Below are 26,044 nucleotides of genomic sequence, written 5' to 3'. Positions count from 1 at the left end.
CAGCGCCAGCAGGCCACTGGCGGCCTTTGCCTGGGGTGGGGCATTGTAGCCGTTTGCAGCAGTGGAAACTGTGAAGTTGTTTTGCCACAGGTTGGAAAGCAGGCGAGCATATGGCACTGGGCTGGGAGGTGGGAGGGCACTGGTCGTATTCCTGGAGGCTTCATCACATGACATAATTCTTACTAACATTCCTGGAGACTCCAGGATAAACCCTGGAGGGTTGGCAACCCTACTTGGAGCCCCCACTGCAAGAGGTCCTGCATCTCTGGGCCTGGCCCCACAGGGCCTCTTACTTGCAGGGCGGGTGTGACTGCCCCTCTGCCCACCAGGGAGCCACCAGGAGCCTCTGTGCCCCTGGGGCGCCTCACACAGTGGGTCAAGCTAGCGTGACTGCCCATCTACCGGAAGTTGGGGCCCCCCCAAAATTCAACTCCTAGCTATGTCATTGCTACACCCCTCTCCCTTTGTGCAGCTCCCACCCACCCAGATCGGAGCAGCCTTGCTTCACTGCTGGGGGAGACACAGGAGAGGACTCATCCTCCGCACCCCGCTTTCTTCCCCCTTCCAGCTGCTCAGCAACTCCCCCCCCACCCCTCCCCGGAGAGCACCTTCCTCTCCTTGTAGGGTTGCCAGGTGTGGTTGGACATGTTCCTGGAGGTCTCATCCCATGACAGCATCTTTAATTAAAGATTCATCTTTAATTCCTGGGGACTCCGGGCCAACCCTGGAGGGGGTTGGCAACGCTGACTCCGTGGCACAGCCTGAAGCCCCCCAGGAGGGGCTGGCAGGCTCGGGAGGGCCTGTGCCTGCACGCTGTAGGGATGCATGGAAAGCCTCCCTCAGCCCCATGGCTCCTAGCCCCATAGCAGCGCTGTGTCCCTCCCACCGAGGGAGCGGGAGCGGGAGCCGGAGCCGGAGCGGGAGGAGTCAGCGGCGGCTCACACACGCGCCGCGGGCCCCGGCTTAGCAGCCGCCGGGGCGGGGCGGGGCAGGGGGAGGAGTGGCTGAAGGGGGCCCGGGGGGGCTGGCCGGGAGGGGCGGAGCTGGAGGTAGATGCGGGGAGCAGAGCGCTTCCCTCCCAGCGCCCTGATCAAATTTCCAGAAGAAGAAGAAGGAAAAAGCAGCAAAGGTCCCTTCTCCGCTTCTCGCCCAGCCCGCCCCACTCGCGCCCCTCTGCCCGAGCCAGGAGCAACATGGTGAGCGGGGCGGCGGCTGGGGAGGGAGAGGCTGGTGGTAGGAGGGGTGGGGAAGGGGACCTCAGAAGAGGGGGATCCTGGGGAAGTTTTCTGGGGCGCCTCTTTCTTTCCCAGCCCCCCCTTGCCCCCTCACACGCATCTCTCTCTCTCTCTCTCTTGCAGATTTGGAAAAGTCTCTCACTCTTCGCCCTTGTGGCCGTCGCCCGGCTGCACGCTGAGGTATGTGCGGGGCTCCGGGCTCCCCTGGGCGCTTTTTACGAGGACTAGATTGCCAGCTCGCGCACGAACACGACATGTTGTTAAGTGTAGCTGCAAACACAGACGAGAGCCCGGGGATAGTTGGGGTGGCTCGTGCTCGTAGTCCAGCGACTCGCCAGCCGCTTTGATCCGCTGCAAAGTTGGGAGCAGAAATCTAGGCAGCGGATGCGCGTGAAAGCAAATGTTTGCCTTTACCAGGGGAGACAAAGCATCCAGCGCAGGGGGATTTGGGGAAAGAATAGATGGCGGGGCTGGGTATTTGGAGGAAGTAATGGATCTGGGGGATTCAGAAAAGCGCCCTGGATGATTTACACTTTCCTTCGAGCAATTTAAACAATTAACAGTTTCTCCCTCCAAAGCTTTCAAGCAGTTTCATTTGGTGAAAAATACACCCACAGTTGGGAAAAGTAATTTTTTTTCCTTGGGGTGAAAGTTTCAGCATATAAGTGTGAATGGAAATCCTTGTTATGTATTCCTTTGGGAGCTAAAGTTACATCTGTCTGGTTTACTGTTAGTGCGTTTTCATATTTTAAAAAGCATAACAGAATTTTGTTCCCATGCGATATATTAGATCTGAAAATCCTCTGCCAAAACCTAAGTCCTGTAGTGTGATCAGCTTGTGTTTATATTACTGCATTTTCATGCTTTCAAGTTTTAAAGTGAGACTGTACTTTTTCTGAACATTTCCTTTTTTACTGCATTGACCTTCTTCAGGAATTAAAAGCCATTAACTCCAAACTCATAAACCCAAAAGTCTGGTGATAGAAAATAAGTGGTATCTGAATTCCCAGTGCTACAGCCTTTGTGAAAGTGAGGTCTGAAACAAACTATTTTATAATTATAGCAGGAAAATGTGGAAGTGATTTAAAGAAAATGAACTCAAGCTGCACTAGGGAGAGAAACAGAATGTGCGTTTATGAAGAAAAGAGATCCCTGGGGGGGATCTTTCTTTCCACTTGCATTTTATCCGCCTTCACATTTGTTACAGATGGCTAGCCGCACCCTGAAGCATCACAATTTGGCTCTGCCTAAAAATGTATAAACACATCTGATTTCCAACAAAACAGCTGATTTTTTTTGCCTCCCATCCATTGTCCTCACTACCATGGTTATGGCAGAGACAGGATTTAGAATAATACAACAGATTTTTAAAAACCCAGAAACTAAAGTTCTCCAGTAAACTCCCCCACATATCAGCATCTTGCTGAGGAGATGAAAAATTCGGAGTACTGTGGCATGCCAGGAATGGAGGCGATATGGAAAGGTGATGGGGTCACAGCTAACACTGCCAAACCGGCCTTAGTGCAGTGTCCATGAAAACTGAGAAGGAGTGGATTTGAGCTATAGCATGCATTAACATTTCACATGTGTATGTGCATAATAATACAGTAATACTAGCCTTCTCTTAGTGCCTGACATACTTACACAGTCAGTATTTCCATACATCAAGAAGCTGGAATTCAAACGGGAAGCAGTTTTATTCATCTTCTTAGGCACGTCTACACTTGGAGCTGGGGGTGTGATTCCCTGCTCATGTAACCATACTTGCACTAGCTCTCATCAAGTTAGTGTGCTAAAAAGAGTAGTGTAGCTGTGGCAGCACGAGTTGTGGCAATCAGCGGCATAGACTATTTGCCTTGGGTACAAACCTCCCCGGATCCTGCAGGTACATACTCGGGGAAGCTAACGCATGCTGCTACTGCGGCTGCCCGTGCCACTGCAGCTACGCTATTGTTTTTAATGCACTAACTTGATGAGAGCTGGCACAAGTATGTCTGTGTGAGCTGGGAATCACGCCCCTAGCTCCCAGTGAAGATGTAGCCACAGGGTAGGTCAACACTAAGGCTATATCTACGCTACCGTGGTAAGTTGACCTACGCTACGCAACTCCAGCTACGTACCTTAGGTCAAGTTACCGCAGGGTCTACACCGCGGGGGGTCGTCGGGAGAAACTCTTCTGTCGACTTACCTTACTCTTCTCGTCGGGGGTAGAGTACAGGGTTGACTGGGGAGCGATCTGCTGTTGATTTGGCGGGTCTTCACTAGACCCACTAAATTGACCGACGGTGGATCGATCTCAGAGCATCAATCCCACCTGTAGTGTAGACATAGCCTTAGAGTGGCGTGTAGAGTACAGATAATACGTGCCCAGATAGCATGGGTATAAATAGCAGGGTAGGTGGTGAGGCACTGCTTAGGTGAGTAGCATAGAGTGCCATACATGCATGACCCCCAGGGTATATATTCTACGTGGTTCTCTAGAGTCTAAACACCCAAGCAGTGCTTCCCAAGTCTACACTGCCTTTTTTAGCGGTGTAGTGTCCCGCTGTCGGAGCCTTTCCTCACTGCCTCCCCAGGCCGGAGCCTTCCACGCGTAGGTACACACTGCAGTGAATGTGGACTCAGCCTGCCTCTGTCACTGTGGCGTATAGCTACATGTACCCTGCACGCCACCACAAGGGTAAACAAGTGTGGACAAGGCCTAAATAATAGTAAACAAACTATAATTAATTCTGGTCAATGTATAAGTCAAAATCTCTTTGTAAGACGGTGTGCTTTGGTACAACTGCAACATAAATGTTAAATAATAACCATGATAGTGGTCTGTGCACAAGAGTAGGAGCTAGTGGATTTGGATCAGGGATGAATTTGGACCCTGATGCCAGCTGTGCTACTAGTATTCTGGGTAGCCCAGGGGTTCTCAAACTGGGGGGGTCAGGAACCCTCAGAGGGTTGCAAGGTTATTATGTGGGGGGTCATGAGCTGTCAGCCTCTTCTCCAAACCCCGCTTTGCCACCAACATTTATAATGGTGTTAAATATATTAAAACATTTTTAATTTATAAGGGGGGGGGTCACACTCAGAGGCTTGCTAATGTGAAAGGGTTTGTAGGTGCCTTAATTTTTTTGATGCCCAAATTTAGGCACCATAATATCTCTGTGCCTTAATCTTCCCATATATAAAATTGGGATAATGAAAATTTTGGCCATTAAGTTTTTAAAACCAGGTTTAAAGTTAGGCTGTTCAGTGTGGATTTAGGTATCTGAATAGATGGTCTGATTTTCAAAAGTGCCAGGCACCTTGCATTTCCACTTCAGTCTATGGAAGCTGGTGAGTGCTCAGCTCTTTTGAATATCAAACCATTTAGATACCTATGTATGACTGGCACACACTGTGGGAAATCTTGGCCTACCTGTCTTATGAAGAGCTGGTTGTCTTTGAAGACTAACTAGTTAGTGTTTAGAAAACACTATGAAGTTAAAACCCCTTATCTAAGTGCTATGTATTATTATGTCTGTGACATGCAATAATATTGTATAAATATAAGTATGTTTTGTTCTGCAGTTAAGAACACATCATAGAAACATATTGTGTGCCTCTTTTAGATTTCAGAGATGATCACTTCTCTAGCTGTTGTCTGCTTTTGGTGGATTCTGTGTTCAGTGCCATTCAGTGTATTCATAAATTAACACTGGGCATTAAAACCTGTAGTCCCTATGTAGGCAAAATTGCTACTAAGCTCCACTGGAGTATAGCTCTCCCTACCTGTCTAGATTTTTATCCTCCGCTCACCCCAGTGCTATTGTTAGGCCCATTAGTAATCTTTCTTGAGAAGAAATTGTTTCAAAAAAGGTTCCTGGGATTCTTTTGTGAAGACTGGAAAATTGTAGACTTGCCAAACCGTGGGAGATTTTCTTGGCCAAGCTCAGAAACAATCACAAGAGCAATAGATCCTGAGCCCTACCACCCAGATGGAATCCAGCCATCAAGCTCATGTAGTTCTGTTTATCTTTCTCTTCTGGGGTCAGCATCTGGAATCCCCCTCCTGCCCCTGGTCGTGTTGGATGATTCAGTTGGAGGGATCAGGATCTCAGTGCAAGATTTGTATGCTAGTGTCGCAGGGGCTGCCATGAAGATAGGTCAGCTATGAACCCAAGCAGTCCCTTTTCTGGGTACAGGGGATGGTTCTGGGAAGCAGAGTTTATAGTGCGGTGACTGGATGGGATAGAAGAGAGGAGAGGGAGAGAGACTCAAAATATCTTTTACCTTCTCCATATCCTCTCCCATGGGAAAGAAAATGAGTGTATTAAAAGTTAATCCTTAAGCCTCTAAGTCTCCTATATGGTGCACATCTCATCCCTGGGTGCTGAAGGAATAGTATGTAAATACCCAGTTAACAAGAAATAAATCCAGACACTCTGTTCGGTTGTCTTTACGGGGTCAGAGGACTTGTATATATTGGAAAGTTTTACAAGGTTTTAACATACAGTATAACTATGACATGTTAAAACCCTATTGTAGACAGGACAATTTGTATTTGAACATGTGTTAGCTGGCAGGTGTCAACCCTACTAGTTTACCTTCACCAGCTAATGTGTGTCAGAACTACAGCATGCCTTTGTCTACTGGTATAGACATTGCTTCAAGCTAATTGGAATGTTGCCATTGACTTCCCGGGAAGCAATATCAGACTCAACATTTATCTGAATTTTGTCCTGTCTGATATTTGTGCTCTGACACCATCCACTGCCTTGGAATCCTACCTTTGCATCTCTGCTTGGCAGGTAGTTGGACCTACATGTCCATGGTGATGGGCACATTATAAATGCATTAGACAGAAAGAGAGAAGTGACTTAGCAAGTGCCACACAGGCCTGCTCAGGGTGCTCAGGCCTGCAGGGTGTTGAATCCTTTGGCCCAATCCAGCAAAACACTTAAGCATGTGCTTAACTTTAAGTGCTGCGCTGTATTAGGCCAGAGAGCTGAGCACCTTGCAGGACTGAGGTCTAAATCGGCAGGTGAGTCAGCACTAGAACCTCGGAGCTCTGTCCCAAGAACCCAGTGCCATGCTCTAACCCCTACACCATACTACCTACACGTAGGGATGTTACCAAGCATGAATTCAGAAGCCTAAATTCATGGAAGGGTGGATATTGCAAGCTTCAGAATATGACAAATGTAAGGTGTGTAATGCATGAGTGTATGTGACTCTGTGGCATCTGTCTGCAAACAAGCTGCTGTTTACTGACAAGTCTGGGCTGTGCAAATTCACCAGCAGGCAGCGAGGGCCTTCATCTGCCAGAGCACAAATTCTTTGCCTTTAATTAACAGGGAGCTGCTGGTGAGAGGCAGCGTAGTGTGCAGATCCCCTCCCCACACAAGACGAGGGGAGTGATTGAAACTCATAGTGTTGCCTACTGCTTGGGCTCCAGCTGCTGTTATTGGAGCAGCTGCTTCCCCATCAGGAGGGACTGGGGCACCTTTGATCTTTCTTGTGTGGTGTTACATGTTGAAGAACATTTTTCTTTGAACAGATGAAAGTTTGTGACAAAACTCTGCCAGATGCATCCTTCCAAAGTAATGTGACTCCTGTTAACCAGACTTTGTTTTCACATCCCATCCCATGAGCCAGATGAGATTCCCAGAAGTGCCTCGTTCAGCCAGATTGTGTCTGTCTCCACGGGGGCCTCTGTTATAGACGTTTCTGCCATATTCCAGAGTCTGAGCTGATCTAAGAACAAAGTGAACATTCTTTGTAAAGGTTTATCCCTCAGGCTGGTGTCTTTGGTGTTATCAAAAGAAAAGACTAAAACTGTTAATACTCTGGTTTATTTTAGAGACGGGTCTGAACAGCAGAGTTGTATCTAGATCTAAACTTTTGCAGAGTTTGTGGGTGCTCTGAGCTGTGGATATGGGTTCTTATGTATTCTATGTCATCCTGTGTGTCCTATCAGTTATGAGTTCTCTGGAGCTGGAACTGTCCTCTTTGTACATATCTGTACATACCCAGCACAGTGGGACCCTGATCCTTGATTGCAGTTCCTAGGCGCTACTACCATAGTATAAATAACTAGTAACTGAAAACCCTGGCTGTCACAGGGGTGTAAGTCATAAAGTCATGTGTTTAAAAAAAAAAAAAGGGCCAAAATGGTTGAGAACTTAAAAATTGGATGGTAACGGACCGCAAATCCCAGTGATAATTGAACCTGGTGATATTCTGAACAGAGAGAGTGCTCAGCCGTTCGTGTGGCTGTTTCCATCACTTCACACTGATGGAGCAGAGGTAACAGTGACACACAGAGTGACAATCCTGGAATCTTTTTATGTAGATAATGAATAAGGTGCTGGATTACCAGGCCTAGAGGCTTATGTCCTGTGTTTAAGCACAGACAAAACACAGTACGGGCTGTGGCGGTGCAAGCTTTTCCCACCTGTCACTCCATCAATGTGCCTCAATCCTGACCTTCTTTAGTGGTCAGAGGGGAGTTCCAGCCTGTGACCCATTCAGTCCTTGATCTCTCTGCTGGAACTGCCAGTTCAGATACCAAGGTGCTTCGAACGCATGGTGATGGGCACTGTATCAGACTGCAGATAATCGTTGTCATTTATGCTGGCACTGATAGCAATATGAGCTCCTAACAACTCTGAATTGGGCTGAGACCAGGCTACTGAGCAGACATCAGATAGTAATAATTGATTATTATTTGCTTGGTCTGCAACTCAAACCAGCTACTTAGAGGTCAATGTCTGCAGAGCCTATTCCCAATCCCCTGAGCCCTGTGAAGTATGATTTCCTATTCCACTCCTTAGTTCCCTAACTCCAGCAGTAAATACTTGGAGGCCAAGAATGTTGTTGCTGATTACTGTTAGTTACTGTACAGTTAAATTAAAGAATAGCCTTTGTGACCAGTCAGTCACAGCAAAGATATTGGGACTCACTGGGCTGGGACTCACGCTGAAGGCTCCTTTGTGACGAGCTGGCTAGGAAAGGGTAAGGGGTCAGGTGGATTTGCAGGGAAGGGGATCTCATGTCTCCTTAGCTCAGCTGTATCTGGATCCCTCAATCCCACTCTCAAGCATCTGAGCAAATGTGGTGGTGAAGCAAACTAAAGGCTGGTTTGAAAGCAGGAGCTAGCTTAATGGCTTTCATATCATTGGGGAGTAAACTACTCCTCCCTTGCTCTCTGAAACACACCCAGAATGCAACCAGACAGCCAAGAGATAGGAGTTACAGATGGAAAAGATCTTAGGTCCCATCCAGTCCATCTCCTGCTGAGTAGCACAGGGTGGTTCCCTATAGTGTGCGCTCCAGGGCTGTACCCAGTCCACTTTTGTCCCAAATGGTATGACGCCAACCATTCCCTTGAAACACTATTATACTGTCTAATGTTCTCATGGGTAGCAGGCTTTTCCTGCTGGTCAGCCTAAATTTTCCTTTGCTTATTTCATCCCATTACTCCGAGTAATACCACCCGAAAACTGTAAGCTCTCTGGCGTGGAGATTATCTTTTGGTTATGTGTGTGTACAGTACCTAACCCAGTGAGGCCTTGATCCCTGACTTGGATCTCTAGGTAGGTGCTCCTGCAATTCTAATAGATAGAGGGGGATCAGTGCAGACAGAGGATTTGAAAGACTAGGTAACATGACAAGAGAAAGGGGCAGGTTTCAGAGTAGGAATGCAGGGTGACTGTGCACACCTTGGTGCTCCACCATAGCTGTCCCAAGCTAGGCTAGGGCAGGGTTTGGAGCAGGCCAGAGGAGGGACTGAGGTGTGACCAGGGAGTCCATGAACTTTGAAGCATGGGCACCTAATCTTCATCCATTTACAGGAGATCATCAGTCACCGTCACCAGTGCAGTGTCTGCACAGCTCCCACACCAGAACCCCAACTAAATAGGTCAGAGACATTTGGACTCTAGATACTGCTGGAGTTATCTTGTTCTTGATGATTTTCCCCAGAAATTGGCATTTCAAGATATGCTGATGGCTGGAAAGATTATCTGCAGCCAAAGGTGGTTTCTTCATAATTTTACACTCTAGGTCACACAGAATCTGTGACAGAGCTAAGACTAGAAGCCAAAATTCTTGATGATGTAGCCAGTAGGTCTCACTCACTCCCCGCAGATTGCCTGTAAATTTGTGTGAGTATTTCTTTAACTGGCCTTCACTGGTAAATATTGGTGAGAACTCAAAACCATAAGCCTTCATCACAAAGCTCCATTCACTGTTGATTTCATAATTAAGTCTTCTCAGGTGCCTGTCCTGCCAAGTAGGAAAGTCCGTGGAGATTCAGAATGTCAGTTGGAGTGGGAGGTAGAGTAGCTTGATGCGAGACTGAAGCCCGGAGAGAAATGTGCCGATCTAAGAAATCTGTCCATCCTCAGGACACAGTATGGGACAATAAATATCCATCTGTAGCAGTGGCCCAACAAACTGCAATCTCAGGGCCAAATCTGACTCTCAGGATCCTGTAATACAGCCCTTGGCTAGTCCCTCCTTGTAACTTCTGCACAAGGATAAAGCTGATCAGCTCCTAAGACTTCAGGTGAAAAACGAGGAGTTTCTATGCATACATCAGGACAGATACAAATGAGGCAGAGCCCTCAAGTTGCTGGCACATTGCCAGCATGGCCCTTGGTGGTGCACAGTTTGGGTGTTGCTCCAGGTGTACAGTCTGGGGCTGTTTACTAGATGACTAATCAGTCTGGAAAGCAATTCCTAGAGGCCTTTCTGTGCCACTGGGACCCCTGCCATTTGAGCACAGGTAATTGTAGCCCGAAGCCAACTGCTTTCCTGCTGCATGATGTAACTCTTCACAGCTGTGCCAAGCTACCTTTGGGCTTTCTTCTTCTGCCTTGTCTTTGGCTGCTCTTTTCCTTTGTGGTTGAGGAAAGGGCGCTGTATATGAAGAACTGGTTTCCAGCCTTCAAAGCTCAGGGGTCATGTTGGCCACATCTGGAGTGTTGTCTGTGCTTGGGAGAAGGAACATCCTCCAGGGACAGTGGGAATGGATGATTTGAAAGGATTGTAATCCAGTTCCAAAGGGGGTAGACTGATGTTAGAGAACAGTTCATTGAATCCAGGAATCTGGACAGCTTAGTAATGAAACTGGACCATTCATCTTAGGTCACTGGTCTGAATTTGGCCTGTAACAGCAGAAACTGTAATATCTTACTGACGGGCAGACCAGTGTCAAGATAAAACCTTTTATTATGAACAGGGACTATGTACAGAAATGAGGTAACAAACTTCTTACTACCCTGTGTACTGTAGCTTGTGACTGCCCTGTCCTGGGCTGCTTTGTTTCTGACCCAGCAGGAAGTATGTCCCAGGAAACCCAAAGACTGCATGAGAGTGTACAGGAACTCTTGTAAGTGCATTACTACACTTCCTGGAGGATGTAGGCCTTGTCTACATTGCGGGGACTCCGGTTGTATAGCTAGGTCGGTGTAGCTATGCTGGCATAACTCTGTAAACATAGCCTACGGTGATGGAGGGGGTGTTCCCATCGCTGTAGGAACATCACTTCCTCGAGCGACAGAAGGTAGGTTGACAGAAACATTCTTCCGTCACCCTGGCTGTGTCTACACCAGGGGTTAGGTTGGCTTAACTACGGCACCCAGGGGGGTGGATTTGTCACATGTGAGTGCTGCAGCCTCACCAACCTAAGTTTTACAGGTGGACCAGACCTGACTCTGTAGGAGAGAAACTGCAAGTTACTCTCCTCTGATGGCTGTTTGGTTGCTGCATGTGATGTGAGCTGGTGAGCTCGTTCCTATCCCTAGAGGTGGTGGTAGGAGGCATAATAAAATAACCTTCCATATAGGGTACTCATTGGGGCCGTCTCAGCAGAGAGGCCAAGCACTGAATTGCCACAGAGACTCCATTTCCCTTTCGCCCCTGCAGGTGAGGCTCCAGGTGGGACTAAGTCATGTCATGTCAGAAGCTTGCTCTGCCACTGCCCAGGCTGCACCTATTCTGTGGCCAAAGAAGGGACTTCAGTGTTCAGGGTTGTCAGATACAGCACTATATCCACCCAGATAAAACCAGCTTCGCCTGGGAAGAGATCTGATTATTGTTACCTTGTGAAAACAACACTGTGGGCCCTACCACTGTGAGTGTCCCGGCTCACCAGGAGCGTGTGTGTGTGTGTGTGGTCTTGCTGCCAGCCCCTTGCTAGTCCAGTAACAGTTAATAGACATTCATCTCAAAAATGGCCACCTGGACTTCTAACTCCACGTAGCAGAGTGTGGCAGGGCCCCCTTGGCTTCTGCCTCTGCTAGGTTCATAAAGTCACTCTGAGACCCTGGGTTTAGTAACCACTGGTGCACATTATTTCAGGCTTGTTCCCACCACTGTTTCACCATGTACAAGTAACCCTTCACTATCTGCAGGGAGGGGAGAGCTACCTCTCTGCTTCCATTCCCTGCCTTTTCCCTTTCCTCCTGCTCTCCCCGGGCTTCCTTCCCCTGAGGCTTTGATGCAGCCCCAGGCTAATTAGCAGCTGTCTCTGCCTCCCCAGTTAGGGTCAGGTTACCTCCAGCCCGCTCTAGTTTGTTCCCCTAATGAGGAATGGGGGTGACAGAGGGCTGAATATGCAACCCTCTGCCCAGCACCCTGTCACACTCCACAACAGAGAAAGTTTGTCACACATTGTAATTGAAGGTGCAGTCAGATTGTCAGGCCATGACCTGGGGCTGGGTTTTCTGAGTTAGGCCCAGTGAGCTTCTCTGCTGCCCCAGCACCACCTCTTAGGAGAAGCGGGCAAACTTTTTTTATGTCACCTAAGGAGTCTGATTGCTAATGCCTGATGGAAGTGCTTGGAGACCTAAGTTCACTGCCCTTCTTTCCCAGGTGACACAGTTCTTTGGACAGGTGTGTCAGGGTGGGGGCACCTCCAGCAGGGGGCAGAGAAGAGGTATCGTACTCCTCATCACGCTGTTACACATCCCCGACTCACTCGCACTGTCTGTATTGTGCTCTTGAAAGAATCCTTGTGCAGGTCTCTGTGGTCACTATGCTGAAGAGTCAGGACTCTAATGTTACAAAATAAGGGTGTGCAGATGGCTGGGTTTGTTGTGTTTTCTCAGTCCTGTTACCTACAGAGCAGCCAAGTTAATTATAGGGCAGCCTGACAATCTGGTGGTGCAGGGCTGGCTCTGATTAGCCGAGAGGGCCTGTTTGGAGTATAATAAACATGGCCTCATGCTTTAGAGGCAGGATGGCCTAATGTTTCAGTCACTCAAGAAATGTGTGTAGACAGGATAAGCACACTCTCTCTCATGCAGCATTGTTTCCTACAGTGCACTTATTAAGCCACACTTTTCAAATGTGGCTACTGCCCAACCTGAGACACTTTAAAGGGGCCTGAGATTCAGAATTTGCTAAGCACCCACCTGCTGAAAAACTGACCCTTTCACAATGTCTCAAGTTGGTGCCAAGAATCAGTAGTCACTTTTGCAAATCCTGGTCCTTAGTGTCTTGTCTAGTCTAGCTTTCTGTGTCCCATATTATGCTGCCTCCTTCCTATTCTTTGCAGAGGCAATGCCACAACCTAATATCTCTCCAAAGTTTTTTTCTTCTTCTCAAATAAATAAATAAGGTAAATAAATAATCCCTTTCCTTATTTCATCCCATTAGTCTTAGTTATAGCCCTAGGTTCATGAATACATACCGTAATTCCCCTCCCTCCCTCTCTCTTATCTCCACCCTTCAGATATTACAGACCTATGTTGCCTCCACTGCTCCAACCTGTACATGTTTAGCTCTTTAATGTCCTCATAGCACAGTCCCTGCCAAAGAATGGTCACTCTTTCAAGTGTCTCCAATTTGGCCATATCTTTTTGGTAATGTGGTGCCCAGAACTGAACAAAATTGTCCAAGTGCATATAATGGTCTCTCCAAACACTGTGGAGGAAAGTGATTGGAGGTGCAGTTAGTCATGGGGCGGTGGGGGATGACATGTCAACCAGATGCCTGCATGGCAATGAAGTAAAGTGGGTTCCTCCCCCCTAGCTCTGTTATCTAATGTTTTGCCATTGACTGAAAAATCTCAGATGCTCTAACAGCCTAGGAGCGTATGAGACATCAGCATAGAGTCCTTGGAGAGGTGAATTAGCTGGGGTCATCATGATTTTTATCAGGACAGGTTTACATTCCGTCCACAGTATTACATTGTATGGGGCCCCTCTGCTGAAGCCTCTAGCCAGGACTTGCCAGAGTCACAAATGCATTACCGTTAGTGAAGCTCTTTGAGACCCTTGGATGGAAGGTGCTGTAGACATGCAAAGGACTATTATTACTTCTTTTATATTATCTGTTGTTATATTAATAACATTTTTCCAGCCCCACTGTGGGCTAAATTATTGACAAATGAACAGATGCACATGGGGAGTAACAATGAAATCAAGTTCTAAAATGGGGACGCCCCTCATTTGTGGATGGGATGGGGTACACTTGAATGCTGTCGACTGACCCAGAGATAGAGACAGACATCCATGGAGGTAGAGCTGAGGTAGTGTATGGGGGGGAGGTGCGTTTTCAAAGCTTGCTTCCTCTCTGAGGGGAGCAGGAAGCAGCTCTCATGGCTTATCACTTATTCATGGCTTTTGTTAGTAGCACAGAGATAACAAATGGAGACATGCTGTAGGGATGGCACTTGACATTATGATAATGTAGATTCTCCATTAATTTAATGTTGTAGTTAGGCAGCAGCTCTATGCAGAATTGCTTACTTTCCCTGACAGGTCTATCTAAGGTTGACAGGAGAAGAAGATGGGTTAGTGATTCCCATTAGTTGCTATGGCAACCAACGGAAATTACTTTCCTTCCTCCACTTTTTTCCTCCCCCTCTCCCCCAGCAGTGAAGATGTTGTTAAAACAACAAGGTAACATTTTTTAAATATTTCAGCTGCTGTCTTCTGATTTTAAAAAGTGTGTTGTTCATATTTTTATAGCAAAATCTTTGTGTATAGGAAAGTAGAGGCTATAGACTAGTGATTAGAGCAAGCAGCTACTTTTCAGAGACTCTGTTCCATGCCTGGCTCTGCTACCGATTCACTGTATGACCTTATGCAAGTCACTTATATCCAAATTTTTCAACTTGGAGGCCTAAAAGAAGGCATGAAAAGCCATGCTTAGGCACCCAAGTAAAAAATGGTCTGATTTTTTTAAAGGCGCTGCAGATCATAGAAGATTAGGGTTGGAAGAGACCTCAGGAGGTCAGCTAGTCCAACCCCCTGCTCAAAGCAGGACCAATCCCCAACTAAAATTATCCCAGCCAGATGATTAGTACTTCAGAAATATTTCCACGCGTAAGAAAGGAGAATACTCATACTTGCCTACTGCACAGTAGATCTTGAGGATTAATAAATTAGTGATTGTAAAATGCTTTGAGAAATTCAGATAAAAACACTAGCAAAATACAAAGTGTTGTTGTTACTGTTTTATGTAAATAAATATATAATCCTACCTCTAAAAACAGAAGTAATGCTGTGCAGAAAAGTGACTGTAAAAGTAGTACTTTTATATTTGTACAATACTACTATCTATGCTCTCTGAGATTCCAGAAGTAATCTGCTAAATTTAATATAATTAAATGCAAAAATCCTCTGTTAATGTAATACTGAGCCCATATGCAGAAACACTCAAAACTCAAGAAATACAAATGCTGACATTTTCCTAATAATGTGAACTCACTCATCTTGCACATATATACTATTTTCGTATTAATTAGGATCTGCAAATCATAGCACAGTATGTGTGACTTTAAGCACATGTGTTTTCCCATTAAAGACAATAGGAATAGTCACATGCTTGAAGTTAAACAGATCTGTAATTGTTTGTAGGACTGGGTCCTTAAAGCTGTTAAAAGCTACCTTTACTAATGTTAGTGAGCCCTTATTCACACAAGCAGTTGAAGCACAGTCTAGCCCAAGATGAACATCTAAATATATTGTTGCCCCTCTTCTGACCTTAGTATCCCATTTGTTACACCATGTTGCCCCTCTGCTGACTGGTAGCAGAGTTTTGGGGCCATACAGGTTGGCTTCCCAGGACCATGGAGTCTGGGTATATTCTAAGTGTAACTTGTTTTATTTATACACATGCACCAGTCCTCCTGGAATAGAGGTGGTCACAAAGAGCATGCACACAGAAATCACAGAATTCCCCTCTCACAGAAATCTCAGTGGAACACCAATGATAGGTTCCTACCAAGCTGCGCTGGCTCTCAATCTTGCTGATTAGAGTCAATCTAAGGTAGAGAGCAAGTTCTCGTGCTGCTCCCCAATGCTCTCAGAGGATTCTTATATAACCAAACTAACAACAATACAAGCATTTCTTCTAAGACTGAAAACTTGCTTGCATGCTGAGACAAAGAACTTGGAAGGCTATGTATGACCGTGCCACTTGGGGACACCTAGCAGAACAATATACAATATTTGCAATGTGAGTAAATGAATAATTTCTTCAGCGCGCAGATCTTATCTTCAGATGTGTTTGTGCAGTGCCTAGCACAATGGGACCTTGTCTAGACCAAGGCCTCTGGGTACTATTATCATGTGTATATATATGATACAGATACTAACGTCATTAGGACAACCTTTGTTTTTGCCTTCCCTGACTTTGTGTTTAAGTCTATAACTTTAATACTGTATCATTTTAGGGTTTGGCATTCAATTACCTTGTTTTTCCTTTTAAAGAAAGCAAAGGTAGAAAAGAGAAATTGCCCATGCGTGTTAGCATTTGAATGGACCCTGTTGGGCTCTCTGAGGGGAATAGGGAGACATGACCGTACATTCCCCCCCCATTGTTGCTGCTTTTGTTTGGTTGGCAGCATCTTTCTGCAAGGCTAGGTTAACAGGACAGCGCTATGAGTCAAGGGGCAGATCACAAGTAACATAAGGCAATGCCATTTTTACGTTTTTCTTACTAGTGGTGGCATGAATTTTTTGAACTGGGAAGCCTCTCATTTCTGGTTATGAAGCAACATTTTCAATATGTGCTCAGGATGTGAGCTCAAGACCCAGGATGTGAGCGCCTAATGTGTATCTGGCAGGAAGGGCGAAGGCCTGGCTTCTCAGAGGGACTTATGCATGCCATGCTGAGCATCATGGTGCCTAACTTTTAGGCACCTAGAAAATCACAGGAACAACACTGTGATCCATAAAGCCTGCATTAGACACCTAGGCTCCAATACAATGCATGGGGAGAGATAGGTGCCTTAGCTTCGAATGCGATCTACAAAAGCCAGCACACTAAGCAGGGAGACACCTAAACTACCCAATGAGAGATGCCGATGACAGAGGTGTGTCCTTAGCCCTGCCCTTTTCATGAAGTTCAGCCCCTATGTCCAAGCTGCAGGGAGGAACCTAGCTCTGCTAGCAATCCACAATCAGGAACCCCTCTCCTGGAGCCAGGCGACTTAGGTGTCCAAATTGTTTCTTGTGAGAATGAGTGAGTCACCTGCCTCGCTCCACACAAAACAGCTGGAGAAGAAGGAAGTGGTCATGCTGGTAACTTTTAGCCCAGTGGTTAGAGTGCTACCTGGGGTCCAGGTTCAATTTGCCCCTCTGCCTCAGGGGAAGAGAGGATTTGAACAGGGGGGTCTGGCCCCTCTCAAAGGGTGCTCTAACCATGGAACAATGAGATAGTTTGGTGTTAGGCTCCCTCCGTCTCTCTTGTTGAAGCTGTTCAACTGTGGATTAAATATTTAGAGTCATTGGACCAGAGAGAGAGAGGATGACTCTCCAGTCCAGTGGTTAGGGCACCCATGTGAGAGGTTGGAGACCCAGGGTTCAGTTCCCCTTCTCCAATGACTGTTTAAGTATTTATCCACAGAGAAACAGCTTCAGCAGGACAGCCTGAGGGAATACCCCCCAGACTAGCCCATTGCTCGTTCCTTAGAGCACACTCCTCGGAGCAGGGGGGAAGCACACTCCCTTGTTCAAATCCTTTCTCTCCTCAGGCAGATGGGAGAATTGAACCTGGGTCCCCCACATCCCAGGTGAGTGCTCTAACCACTGGGATAAAGCTTATTAGGTGAGTGGTGGCACCACCACCACCACCTCCTCTAGCCAGCTTTTGAATGTTTCCCAGTCTGCTGGTAGGTGGCCTCTGAGCACATCTACCGGGTCGGGCCCTGCCCGTGAGATAGGCAGATAAACGCTTATCTTCCCCTGGTTTGTGGATCACTCTGGGGTTTATGCAGGAGGTAGGCCCCCGGATGCCTAGTGGGGCAGCAATATGCATGCACCTAGGCGGCTTTTACTGCGAAAACTTAGGCACCAAGTGAGTTTGGGGTGCTACAGGGTTCAGCAGCAGCCAAGTGGGAGTTTTGTGGATTGCAGTGGAGCCTAAAACAGGGACTTAGGCCCCGAAGTACCTTTGTGGATCTGGGCGGGGTCTGAAGTGCTGTGTTACTGTGACAGCCATTTCCAAATCATGGGACCAAAGATTCTTCTCTGACTTGTGGCCAAACAGAACTAGGCCCCAGCACCGAGAGCGCTGATCCAAGCTCTGTCACTGACTGTCTGTATGACCCTGGGCAGATCACTTAACTGCTCTGTGCCTTGGTTTCTGCTTCTATACACTGGGGATAATATCACTTTCCTACCTCACAGCATGGGTTGCAGGACTAAATTACCTAATGTTTGTGTGGTGCTTTGAGATCCGTGGAGGGAAGGTGCTTTCTCTCGGTCAGATCCAATTAATTGCGGTCTTTATCAGCCACTATTTTCCTTCAGAATAGAGTTTGGATGTTGTCTGTACTGTTGTTCTTCTAATAAATGGTGCTTATAAGAAAATAAGAGCCCCAGTTCTTGTCACAGTGAACAGTCTGACTCCACAAAAGTGACCCTCCCTCTTTGTCCTCTGGCAGCTGAACCCCAGCATACAGGAAACTGTGTTTTAGAAATGAGCCCATTTACCTATAGAAACGACCTATTGGCGGGTGTTGAACATAGATTGAGATTCTTTTGCTGGCTCCTGCTACTCCTCCACCCTCTGTGTGTCTCAACGCTTCCCAGACTCCTTGGGGTGAGGTTAGTTAAAGTCTAGACAGTTTCTGCTGAGCCCTGCATTCCTTCCATGCAAACCGCTCAGTCCAGCCATCTGAACGCCCTTCTCCTTTCCCCCATACAGTGAAATTGCAGGATAGGCATGGTTCTCGCAGAGAAGCTGGGATTGATCTCGGGTTTGCCTGTGATACTGAGGGGGGTTAGTAGTAGCTCTGCTACTGGTAAAATGAGAGAATAATCTTCCCACACACACCCGGGTAAAAATAGAGCGAGCTTGGCCTCCACTGAGTTTACAAGAACCTCTAAGGCAAGCTGGCAGGCCTCATTTTCTCAGCAGGGGACGGCTGAGGTAATAATTGAAAAACCTGGAGATTGGAGGGGGCACATTGAACCTAGTGGCTTAGCCCAGCTCAAAGAGATGTAGTAATCTGGTGATCGATGCTCAGCCCTCTCTGTAAGGGATGACATGTAGCTGTGCCCCCGAGGGAAAGCCCTGAGAGTTGTCACTTCCAAGACTCAGAAAAACCAGCCCCCCCTCCCGACCAACAAAAAGGGTCCTTGCGTCGACTCTAGCTAATTATTCCTAAAATGTTTTAGAGAATCATTTGACACAAAAAATAACACAACCTGTGTATTTTTATGTTGGTCTATCATTTTTCTTCCCTTATCCTACCATGGCACTGCAATCTGGACTATTGGGATCTGTACTGTGGAGACCTCTGATGTGTCCCAGTGGGGGAAAAAAAAAGCCAGCATGTTAAATCTGTTCACCGGCAAGGCAGTACAGAAATCAGGCAGGCCAGTTAAAAATCGAAGTCCTGGGATTAAGCCTCAGTTGTGACTCAGGGGGTTGCTGCCCCACAGCACATCACTAGCCTATGCTCCTCATTTCCTGATGAGGTCACAGGGCAGCAGTGGTTTGCATCACCTTGGGATTTGCCCTCACACTGTTTGTCACTGGCTTGCACTCCCCATTACCCCCCACACTGTGGAGGGTGCAGCTGCCCTGGCTACACAAGGGCAGGGCTACAACAATCCTTGAATTCTCACTAAGCTGCCTGAACTAGTGAGAGTGCAACCAGGTGGGCTTTTCCCAGACCCTTTCCAACAGTGCTCATCCTGATCCCCATTCCATTAGCACAGGATGTCACCAGAACGACACCACCAGGCTCTTGGGAAAGGGCTACAAGGGTTTCAGCAGCTTTAGCTGCCCTGCGAGCGTCCTCCCTCCCTAAGCCTGGCAAGCAGATGCTGAGTTTAATTAGGGGAGATGAGAAGCATATCCAGAATAGTCTCAGGCTTTGCAGCAGCACGTCCTGGCATTGATCCAAAGAACATTCACTCACCCCCGGAGCAATTCGATCAGCACAGTGCAACGTTTTGAGAACCCCCTAGTGCAGGGCTTGGAAGGGGCCATGAGAAGGTCTTTATGATGCTTTCTGAAGAATGAAACAGCAGGGAAGCCTGGGATTTCCTTCCTTCCCCTTTAACCTCTTTCTGTTTCCTTCCTCTTACCATGATGTGCAAAGAATCCAGATGCATAAATAAGCCTAGAGGTGGGGCCAATCCCTCTGCACTGCACTGCCTGCAGCAAACTTATTCATCCCACACACAAACTCCACATTGTGTATTTCCCAGTCTAGGTGACTTATTCCATATTCAGGAAAACCACAAACAAAGGAAGAACAAAAATAAAGGGCCTGATTCTCCAGTGCTTTGCACTTTGTCTCATCAGTTATACCTGTGAAAAATGAGTGTACAATGTTATCAGTGATGCACGTGTGAGAGGAAGGATGGTCCAGTAGTTTGGGCTGTAGCCTGGGACTTGTGAGGCCTAGGATTTATTCCCTGATCCATTACAGACTTCCTGTATGACAAGTCACTTAACCTCTTTGTGCCTCAGTTCTCCATCTGTAAAATGGGATAATAGCACTTCCCTATCCTACAGGGGTGTTGTGAGGATAAATACATTACAGCTTGTGTGGTGCTCAGATATTATGGTAATAGGGACCATATAAGTATCTAAAATCAAATTCTGATGGGGTAATACTTTATTCAAGTGTAAAGAAAAGGCATAAAACAAAAGAGTCAGGCCCTATGTCTCTAGCTGCCATGCTCCTATTCCAGATACGGACTTGTTACACACATGGGCGGCGGGTATAATAGGCCAGGTCTCCCCTGGCCAGCTGCCGCTGACCCTGCCACCAGATGCCTGTGCTTTGGTGGCCCCTTCCTACTGGGAATGGGTTTCTGGCAGAAGTTTTTGCTTATTTATTATGCACCATGCAGGTTCCCAGGAGGCTGAGGAGGCGGTATCTGCTACTCAGCTTCGTGGGTCCCTTGGACTCACAGGGAGATTACTGATGAACCCAGGAAGCTGAGCAGCAGATAGCGCCTGCTCAGCTGCCGGGAAACCTGTATGGCGCATATAAAAGCTCAGCATTCTCCACCCGCCGCTGCCTGGCTGCTCCTCTCCAGCACTTCACCCCGCTCTCCAGAGGTCCCCGCCGCCGCTCGACAGTTACTCCTCTCCTCCCCGCTTGGCCCTCTGACCACGTGCGTCCCTCCTCTCCTTTCCCTCGCTCAGGCCCCTCCCACTGCCACTCGAGCAGGGAGGCGGGGGGGAGGAGAGGAAGACAAATGCATCCGGGAGGGGAGGAGAGGAGGGATGCGAGCGGGGAGGGCAGGGGAGGAGAAGAGGGACACACACTGAGCGGTGTGGGGGGAGCAGAGTGAGGAGGAAGGAGAGGAGGGATGCACATGGTGAGTGGGGAGGGGGCTGAGCAAGGCTTGGGGCAGAGCAGAGGTTGAGTGTGGGCAGAAGAGGTGGGATTGGGAGCTAGCCTCTCCAAGGGGAAGCTTCACTTGCCGCCTATGATTACACAGAGCTTGTTTATAACACCAGATGTATTTATCAAGATCCTTTATTGCTCTGCCAGGTACCTTTAAGTAAGGTATTTTACACACAGTGTCACCCAGTACAGTTTAGCATTCCATTACATCTTTCCCTTTAAGTTCTACTTTCCTACCATTTATAGTACTTACACTGTCATGCTGATTTGAAGTTCAGTACATATCAATCTGTTAAGTGTCTCTGAATTGTACTGGTTTTCTAATTACATGACCCGAATACGTAACACTTGGTCATCTGGCTGTCCATTAGTTGCCACGACTGACTCTGGTATCTTTTTTGTCTGATTTAGCTACTCTCTTCATGTTTGGGCACAATGGAAATAAGTTCTTTTCCATAGTTGGAACAGTAGTTCTGAGTTGTCTTCCCATCAGGAGTTGTGTTGGACTATATCCAGTAGCCACTCTTGTTGTTGATCTGTAACTCAGAAGTGCAAGGAATGGATTTAGGATTTTCTTGGCTACATCTCTCTCAGCCTCTCCATTCACTTGTGGGTAATGTGGGTTGCTAATAATATGACCAAAATCATGTTTTGTTTGGAATGACTTAAATTCTGCTGCAGTGAATTGTGGTCTGTTGTCAGTCACTAGATGTTCTGGAATACTGAAGTGATCAAAAGTTCACTTCAGTTTCTCAATAACACTGCAATATGTTATGTTTTTCAAGTTCATTATTTCTATATACCTGTAAAAATAGTCCACTATGACCAGCTAATGATGTCTTCTGAATTCACATAAATCTGCAGCTAGTCTATTCCAAGGCCTTTCTGGTAGGGGTGTTTTTACGTTGTATGGTTCAGCATTGTCTCTTAAGTTGATTTGTACTGGATCTCATTTCAAAAGTCCAATGTCATCAAATTCTCCATCAAGTTCTTCCACCTTTCTCATTAAGCCCATCATGGCTGCAACGTTGCAGCAGGGAACGCTGTTGGTCTGTGATCCTTTGATCACATACGCTCTGAATGCATAGCTTTTGTCTTTGTAAGTTATTTCTGTGGTGAACTGCCCATGCAGTTCAGAATACCTCCAGCTAGTCAGAGCTGTGTCAGGTGATTTCAGCTCAGGTAGTGGTTCAAGGTGACTGCAAGTCTCTTCTGAGATGACTGTGACATCAGCTCCTGGGTCAGTTTTAAAGTCAGTAGTCTTGCCATGAATATTCAGTTTCACTCTCCAGGCAGACTCTGTCTTCATAAGTGATAGATTCCAAAAACAATGGCTCTTGATTGTAATATGAGCCAACTCCATGACTGCTTTGGTGCAGCAAACAACTGCAAAATGTCTGCATTTTATGCCTGTATTACACTGTGTGCCTCTGGCTGGACATGCATCATCTCTTGGGATATTACTTTTTCCACACCTTGGGCATGTAGGCTGGCATTTGTCCCTCTTAGGGCTTGTCTACACTTACAGTGCTATGCTGCTGTAACGCTTAGTGAAGACACTACTTGCATCGATGGGAGAGCTTCTGCCATTGGTGTAGGTACTCCACCTCCCTGAAAGCCTGTAGCTATGTTGACGGGAGAAGACCTCCCATCGACATAGAGCTGTCTATAGTGGAAGTTATGTCAGTATAAATGCATCGCTCAGAGGTGTGGATTTTCCACACCTCTGAGTGATGTTGTTGTATCAACATAAATTTGTCGTGTAGACCAGGGCTTAGCCTGGGAGTTCTCTCTCCTTTCCTCAGGGGTTTTATGATGATGACACGGCTGCTACTCTGAAACACTCATGTGTCTGTCTGTTTATAGCTTCTAAGCTGGTTTCAGGTTTTTCAATTGCTCCTGCCTTTTGTTTTGTTTGATTAATTCTGACTGTTTTGCTATCTGTACATCTGTGTTTGGGGTTAAATCTCTCTTCAATCATAGCTGTTATGAAAGGTTTTTATCTTTTATCAATAACCAGCCCCTGTCTGTGATGTTTTCATATTTTGTATTCCCAAAATCAGTTTTCAGTCAATATATGCAGGGCTCTTATAAAATATTCAACATTTTCCCCTGGTTCTTGAATTCTCTGGTGAAAACATGTTATTTCGTAATCCACATTTCTCTGAGGTCTAACGTATGCATTAAACATAGCCAGAATCTTTTCATAGTCATCTTTGTGACTGTCTTCAATAAAGACAAAGGAGTTAAAGATATACTCTGCCTGTTTCCCCATATCATACATTAAAAACGATACCTATATATCTCCAGTTTCTTTGTGCAGCTTGGTAGCAATGTGAAATCTTCCAAAATATTGTGTCCAATCTGTCCATTCTGAATACTGAAGTTCTCTGGGGCATTGAAGAGCGGCCTGTTGATGAGATCCTGCCATGTTTGTTGCTGTTCCTTCTGTCTGCAAACTTTGTTGCTTTGTTCTTTCTATTTTTGTTCTTGTTTACTCCTGACACCGTGTCATGTAGCAGAAGTGGACCGGTTACACAGAGCTTGCTTATACACATCAGATGTGTTCACTGTAAGATCCTTTAATGCTCTCTCAGGCATAATGCAGCTGAGGGTCATTTAAAAAAGGTGTTTTACACACACTGCCACCTAGTGGCTGAACTGTATAGTGCAGTTTAACATTCCATTACACCTGGGGTTCTCAAACTTCATTGTACCGCGACCTCCTTCTGACAACAAAAATTATTTCACGACCCCAAGAGGGGGGATCGAAGCCTGAGCCTCCCAAGCCCCACTGCTCTGGGCGGGGGGGGGCCAAAGCTGAAGCTCAAGGGCTTTGGCCCTGGGCAGTGGGGCTCGGGCTTCAGCTCCGGGCCCCATAAAGTCTAAGCCAGCCCTGGTGACCCCATTCAAAGTGGGTCATGACCCACTTTGGGGTCCCGGCACACAGCCTGAGAACCGCTGCATTACGCTATCCCAGAGAGAGTGAGCACACTGTCTCTGTGCTATTCTGCTTTGGAACTGCAACACAAAATGACATCACAGCTGCCACTTCAGCATACAGTGACACTTCTCTACATTTAAAGGAGTGGTACACAGAAAATAGAAAGACATTTCCTTTCAGTTACATAGCTACAGTGAAACTATAGCTCCACCTTAATTTTGTTTTATTGGTGGGTTTTCCTTTTGTCTCACTTGGAGGGTTTTATACCTCTGTCTTTTAGATGAAATATAACATCAAGATCTTCAGGCATTTTTTGCAGTGCTAATGCAGTCCTGGTCACGTTACAGCTCAGTTAATTCCATGCAGTCTCCCTAAATTCCTCCTCACTTCCTGCCCTAAACTTTTGTATAGTTTTGGGCAGAATGGGAGAACTTTCCACCCCAGAGATGGTTGCATATCAATGGTGGGTGAAATGATCCTTGTGTATTTGATTTGTTGAGAACTTTGGAATTTCTGGAGGAGAGGGACTCTCCATATGCCAGTCGTCATTATTCATGGTGTTGAGCAATAGATTGTCGGGCACCCCATATGCTGCTGGCTGCCTTCCCGGTGTTAGTGTAGCCTGATCCTTCTGCACTGTAGTGTTTCAAGAAAATGACAATGAGTTGGCTCAAGTGGGGGTAGAAGACTAGGAAAAAGGCAGAGAAATATAGAAAATTCCAGCACTGAAGTGTGTAGGAGATTAGTGTTTGTTTCTTGGAGTGTTGCTTAGTACATTTGCTGAGGGATTAGGAGAGCAGAGAGGGGTCCAACTAACTGCTTACACTTCTGTGCATTGAAAGAGCCTGCGTTCTGTGGCAGAACTGCACTGATACTTTGGTTTGTCAGAGCATGTTAGGCATTTAAAGCTTGGTGGATTTGTGCTCTACTGAGCACTCATCTTATCCTGCAAACGCTTACTGCTGAGAGTAGCCTTTACTCATGTAGCAATCCCATAGCGTCAAAGGGACTACTTGCATGAATAAGAAATGTTTGATGACCAAGGTTAGGCAGATTGTGTGCTAAATTAATATCATAGCCAACATACCAAAATGAAAGTTTTCAGCATATCCAAACAGATTCTCTGTGCTTTTCTACTGTAAAAGATATAGGATTTGCAGTAAGGAGCTTCTTTTCTCTCTTTTTATTATTTTTATTTATTATTAAAGAAATAGCTCAAATTATTTTAAATCACCCAGAGTTAAGGATGACTGGGCTCAAGAGGCCAAAATTAAGTTAAGCTAGATTCTGGAGACTCTGATTTGAGTGAGCTGGACTTGAGAAGCCTGCTCAAGCGTAGCTAGGTTTGGAAGGTTTGAAATCAAATCACCCCAGAATGATAAAACTTACATCCTTTATAAGTGATTGTCTTTGTCTTTGTTTTCTTGTGAAAAACAAGCAAACAAGGATATCGCTAGCAAAAAAGGCTATGTTACTGCCCATTCGAAAGTCAGGCAAAAGCTACAGCTACAGCTGTCCACACAACCGCCGCTCCGCCCCATTAGGGGTATGCATTGTGGTTCCATCTGTAAGTACTGTAATTATACTATTTCTCAAATCACATTAAGTGTACCAGATCTATTTCCCTGCAAACTTACATATATGTGTAGCAATCTGTATTACTCCCATGTGTACAACCATGTGTATGTAGCACAGAGTATGAAAATGATTGCTGTGAAGAGTGTGCTTAAGCAGTGTCAAATCCTCAGTATTCAAAGGGTTACCACCTAATATCCTAGCTCTGGTTCACAGCCAGCTCCAGAAATATATTTTAATAGATGCTTTGTGTGTGTGAATTTCCGTGTTTGTTTTTTTAAATGTTTGTGGGGGAAAAAACCCTCTTGTACCTCCTGAGTTTCCTGGCTCAGATTCTTTAAAACTGCCTGAGCACACTAAAAACTCTCCCTCGGCCAAGAAAGCTTGACATGATGGAGTAGAGAATGTACTGAGCTAGATTTTAAAAAACACTGTTTATCTGTTCAGTTGATCACAGAGTGTCTGAAGCCGAGTGCCAGA

The 26,044-nt window shown here is 46.3% G+C and overlaps 1 protein-coding gene across 1 annotated transcript in view; it reads left to right on the top strand.

Annotated features, from left to right (window-relative positions):
• Positions 1-1,028: 1,028 nt before the first annotated feature.
• Positions 1,029-26,044, top strand: part of FSTL1 (follistatin like 1) — a 77,957-nt gene continuing 52,941 nt past the window's right edge. The window contains exons 1-2 of the mRNA XM_074974629.1: positions 1,029-1,196; positions 1,359-1,415. Of these exons, the coding sequence (XP_074830730.1) occupies positions 1,194-1,196; positions 1,359-1,415 (60 nt within the window). The 5' untranslated portion in view covers positions 1,029-1,193. The remainder of the gene's footprint in view (positions 1,197-1,358; positions 1,416-26,044) is intronic.

The sequence above is a fragment of the Natator depressus genome, chromosome 1 (genome assembly GCF_965152275.1).
Source record: "Natator depressus isolate rNatDep1 chromosome 1, rNatDep2.hap1, whole genome shotgun sequence".
Lineage (NCBI taxonomy): Eukaryota > Metazoa > Chordata > Testudines > Cheloniidae > Natator > Natator depressus.
This window is presented reverse-complemented; position numbering and strand designations above follow the sequence as displayed.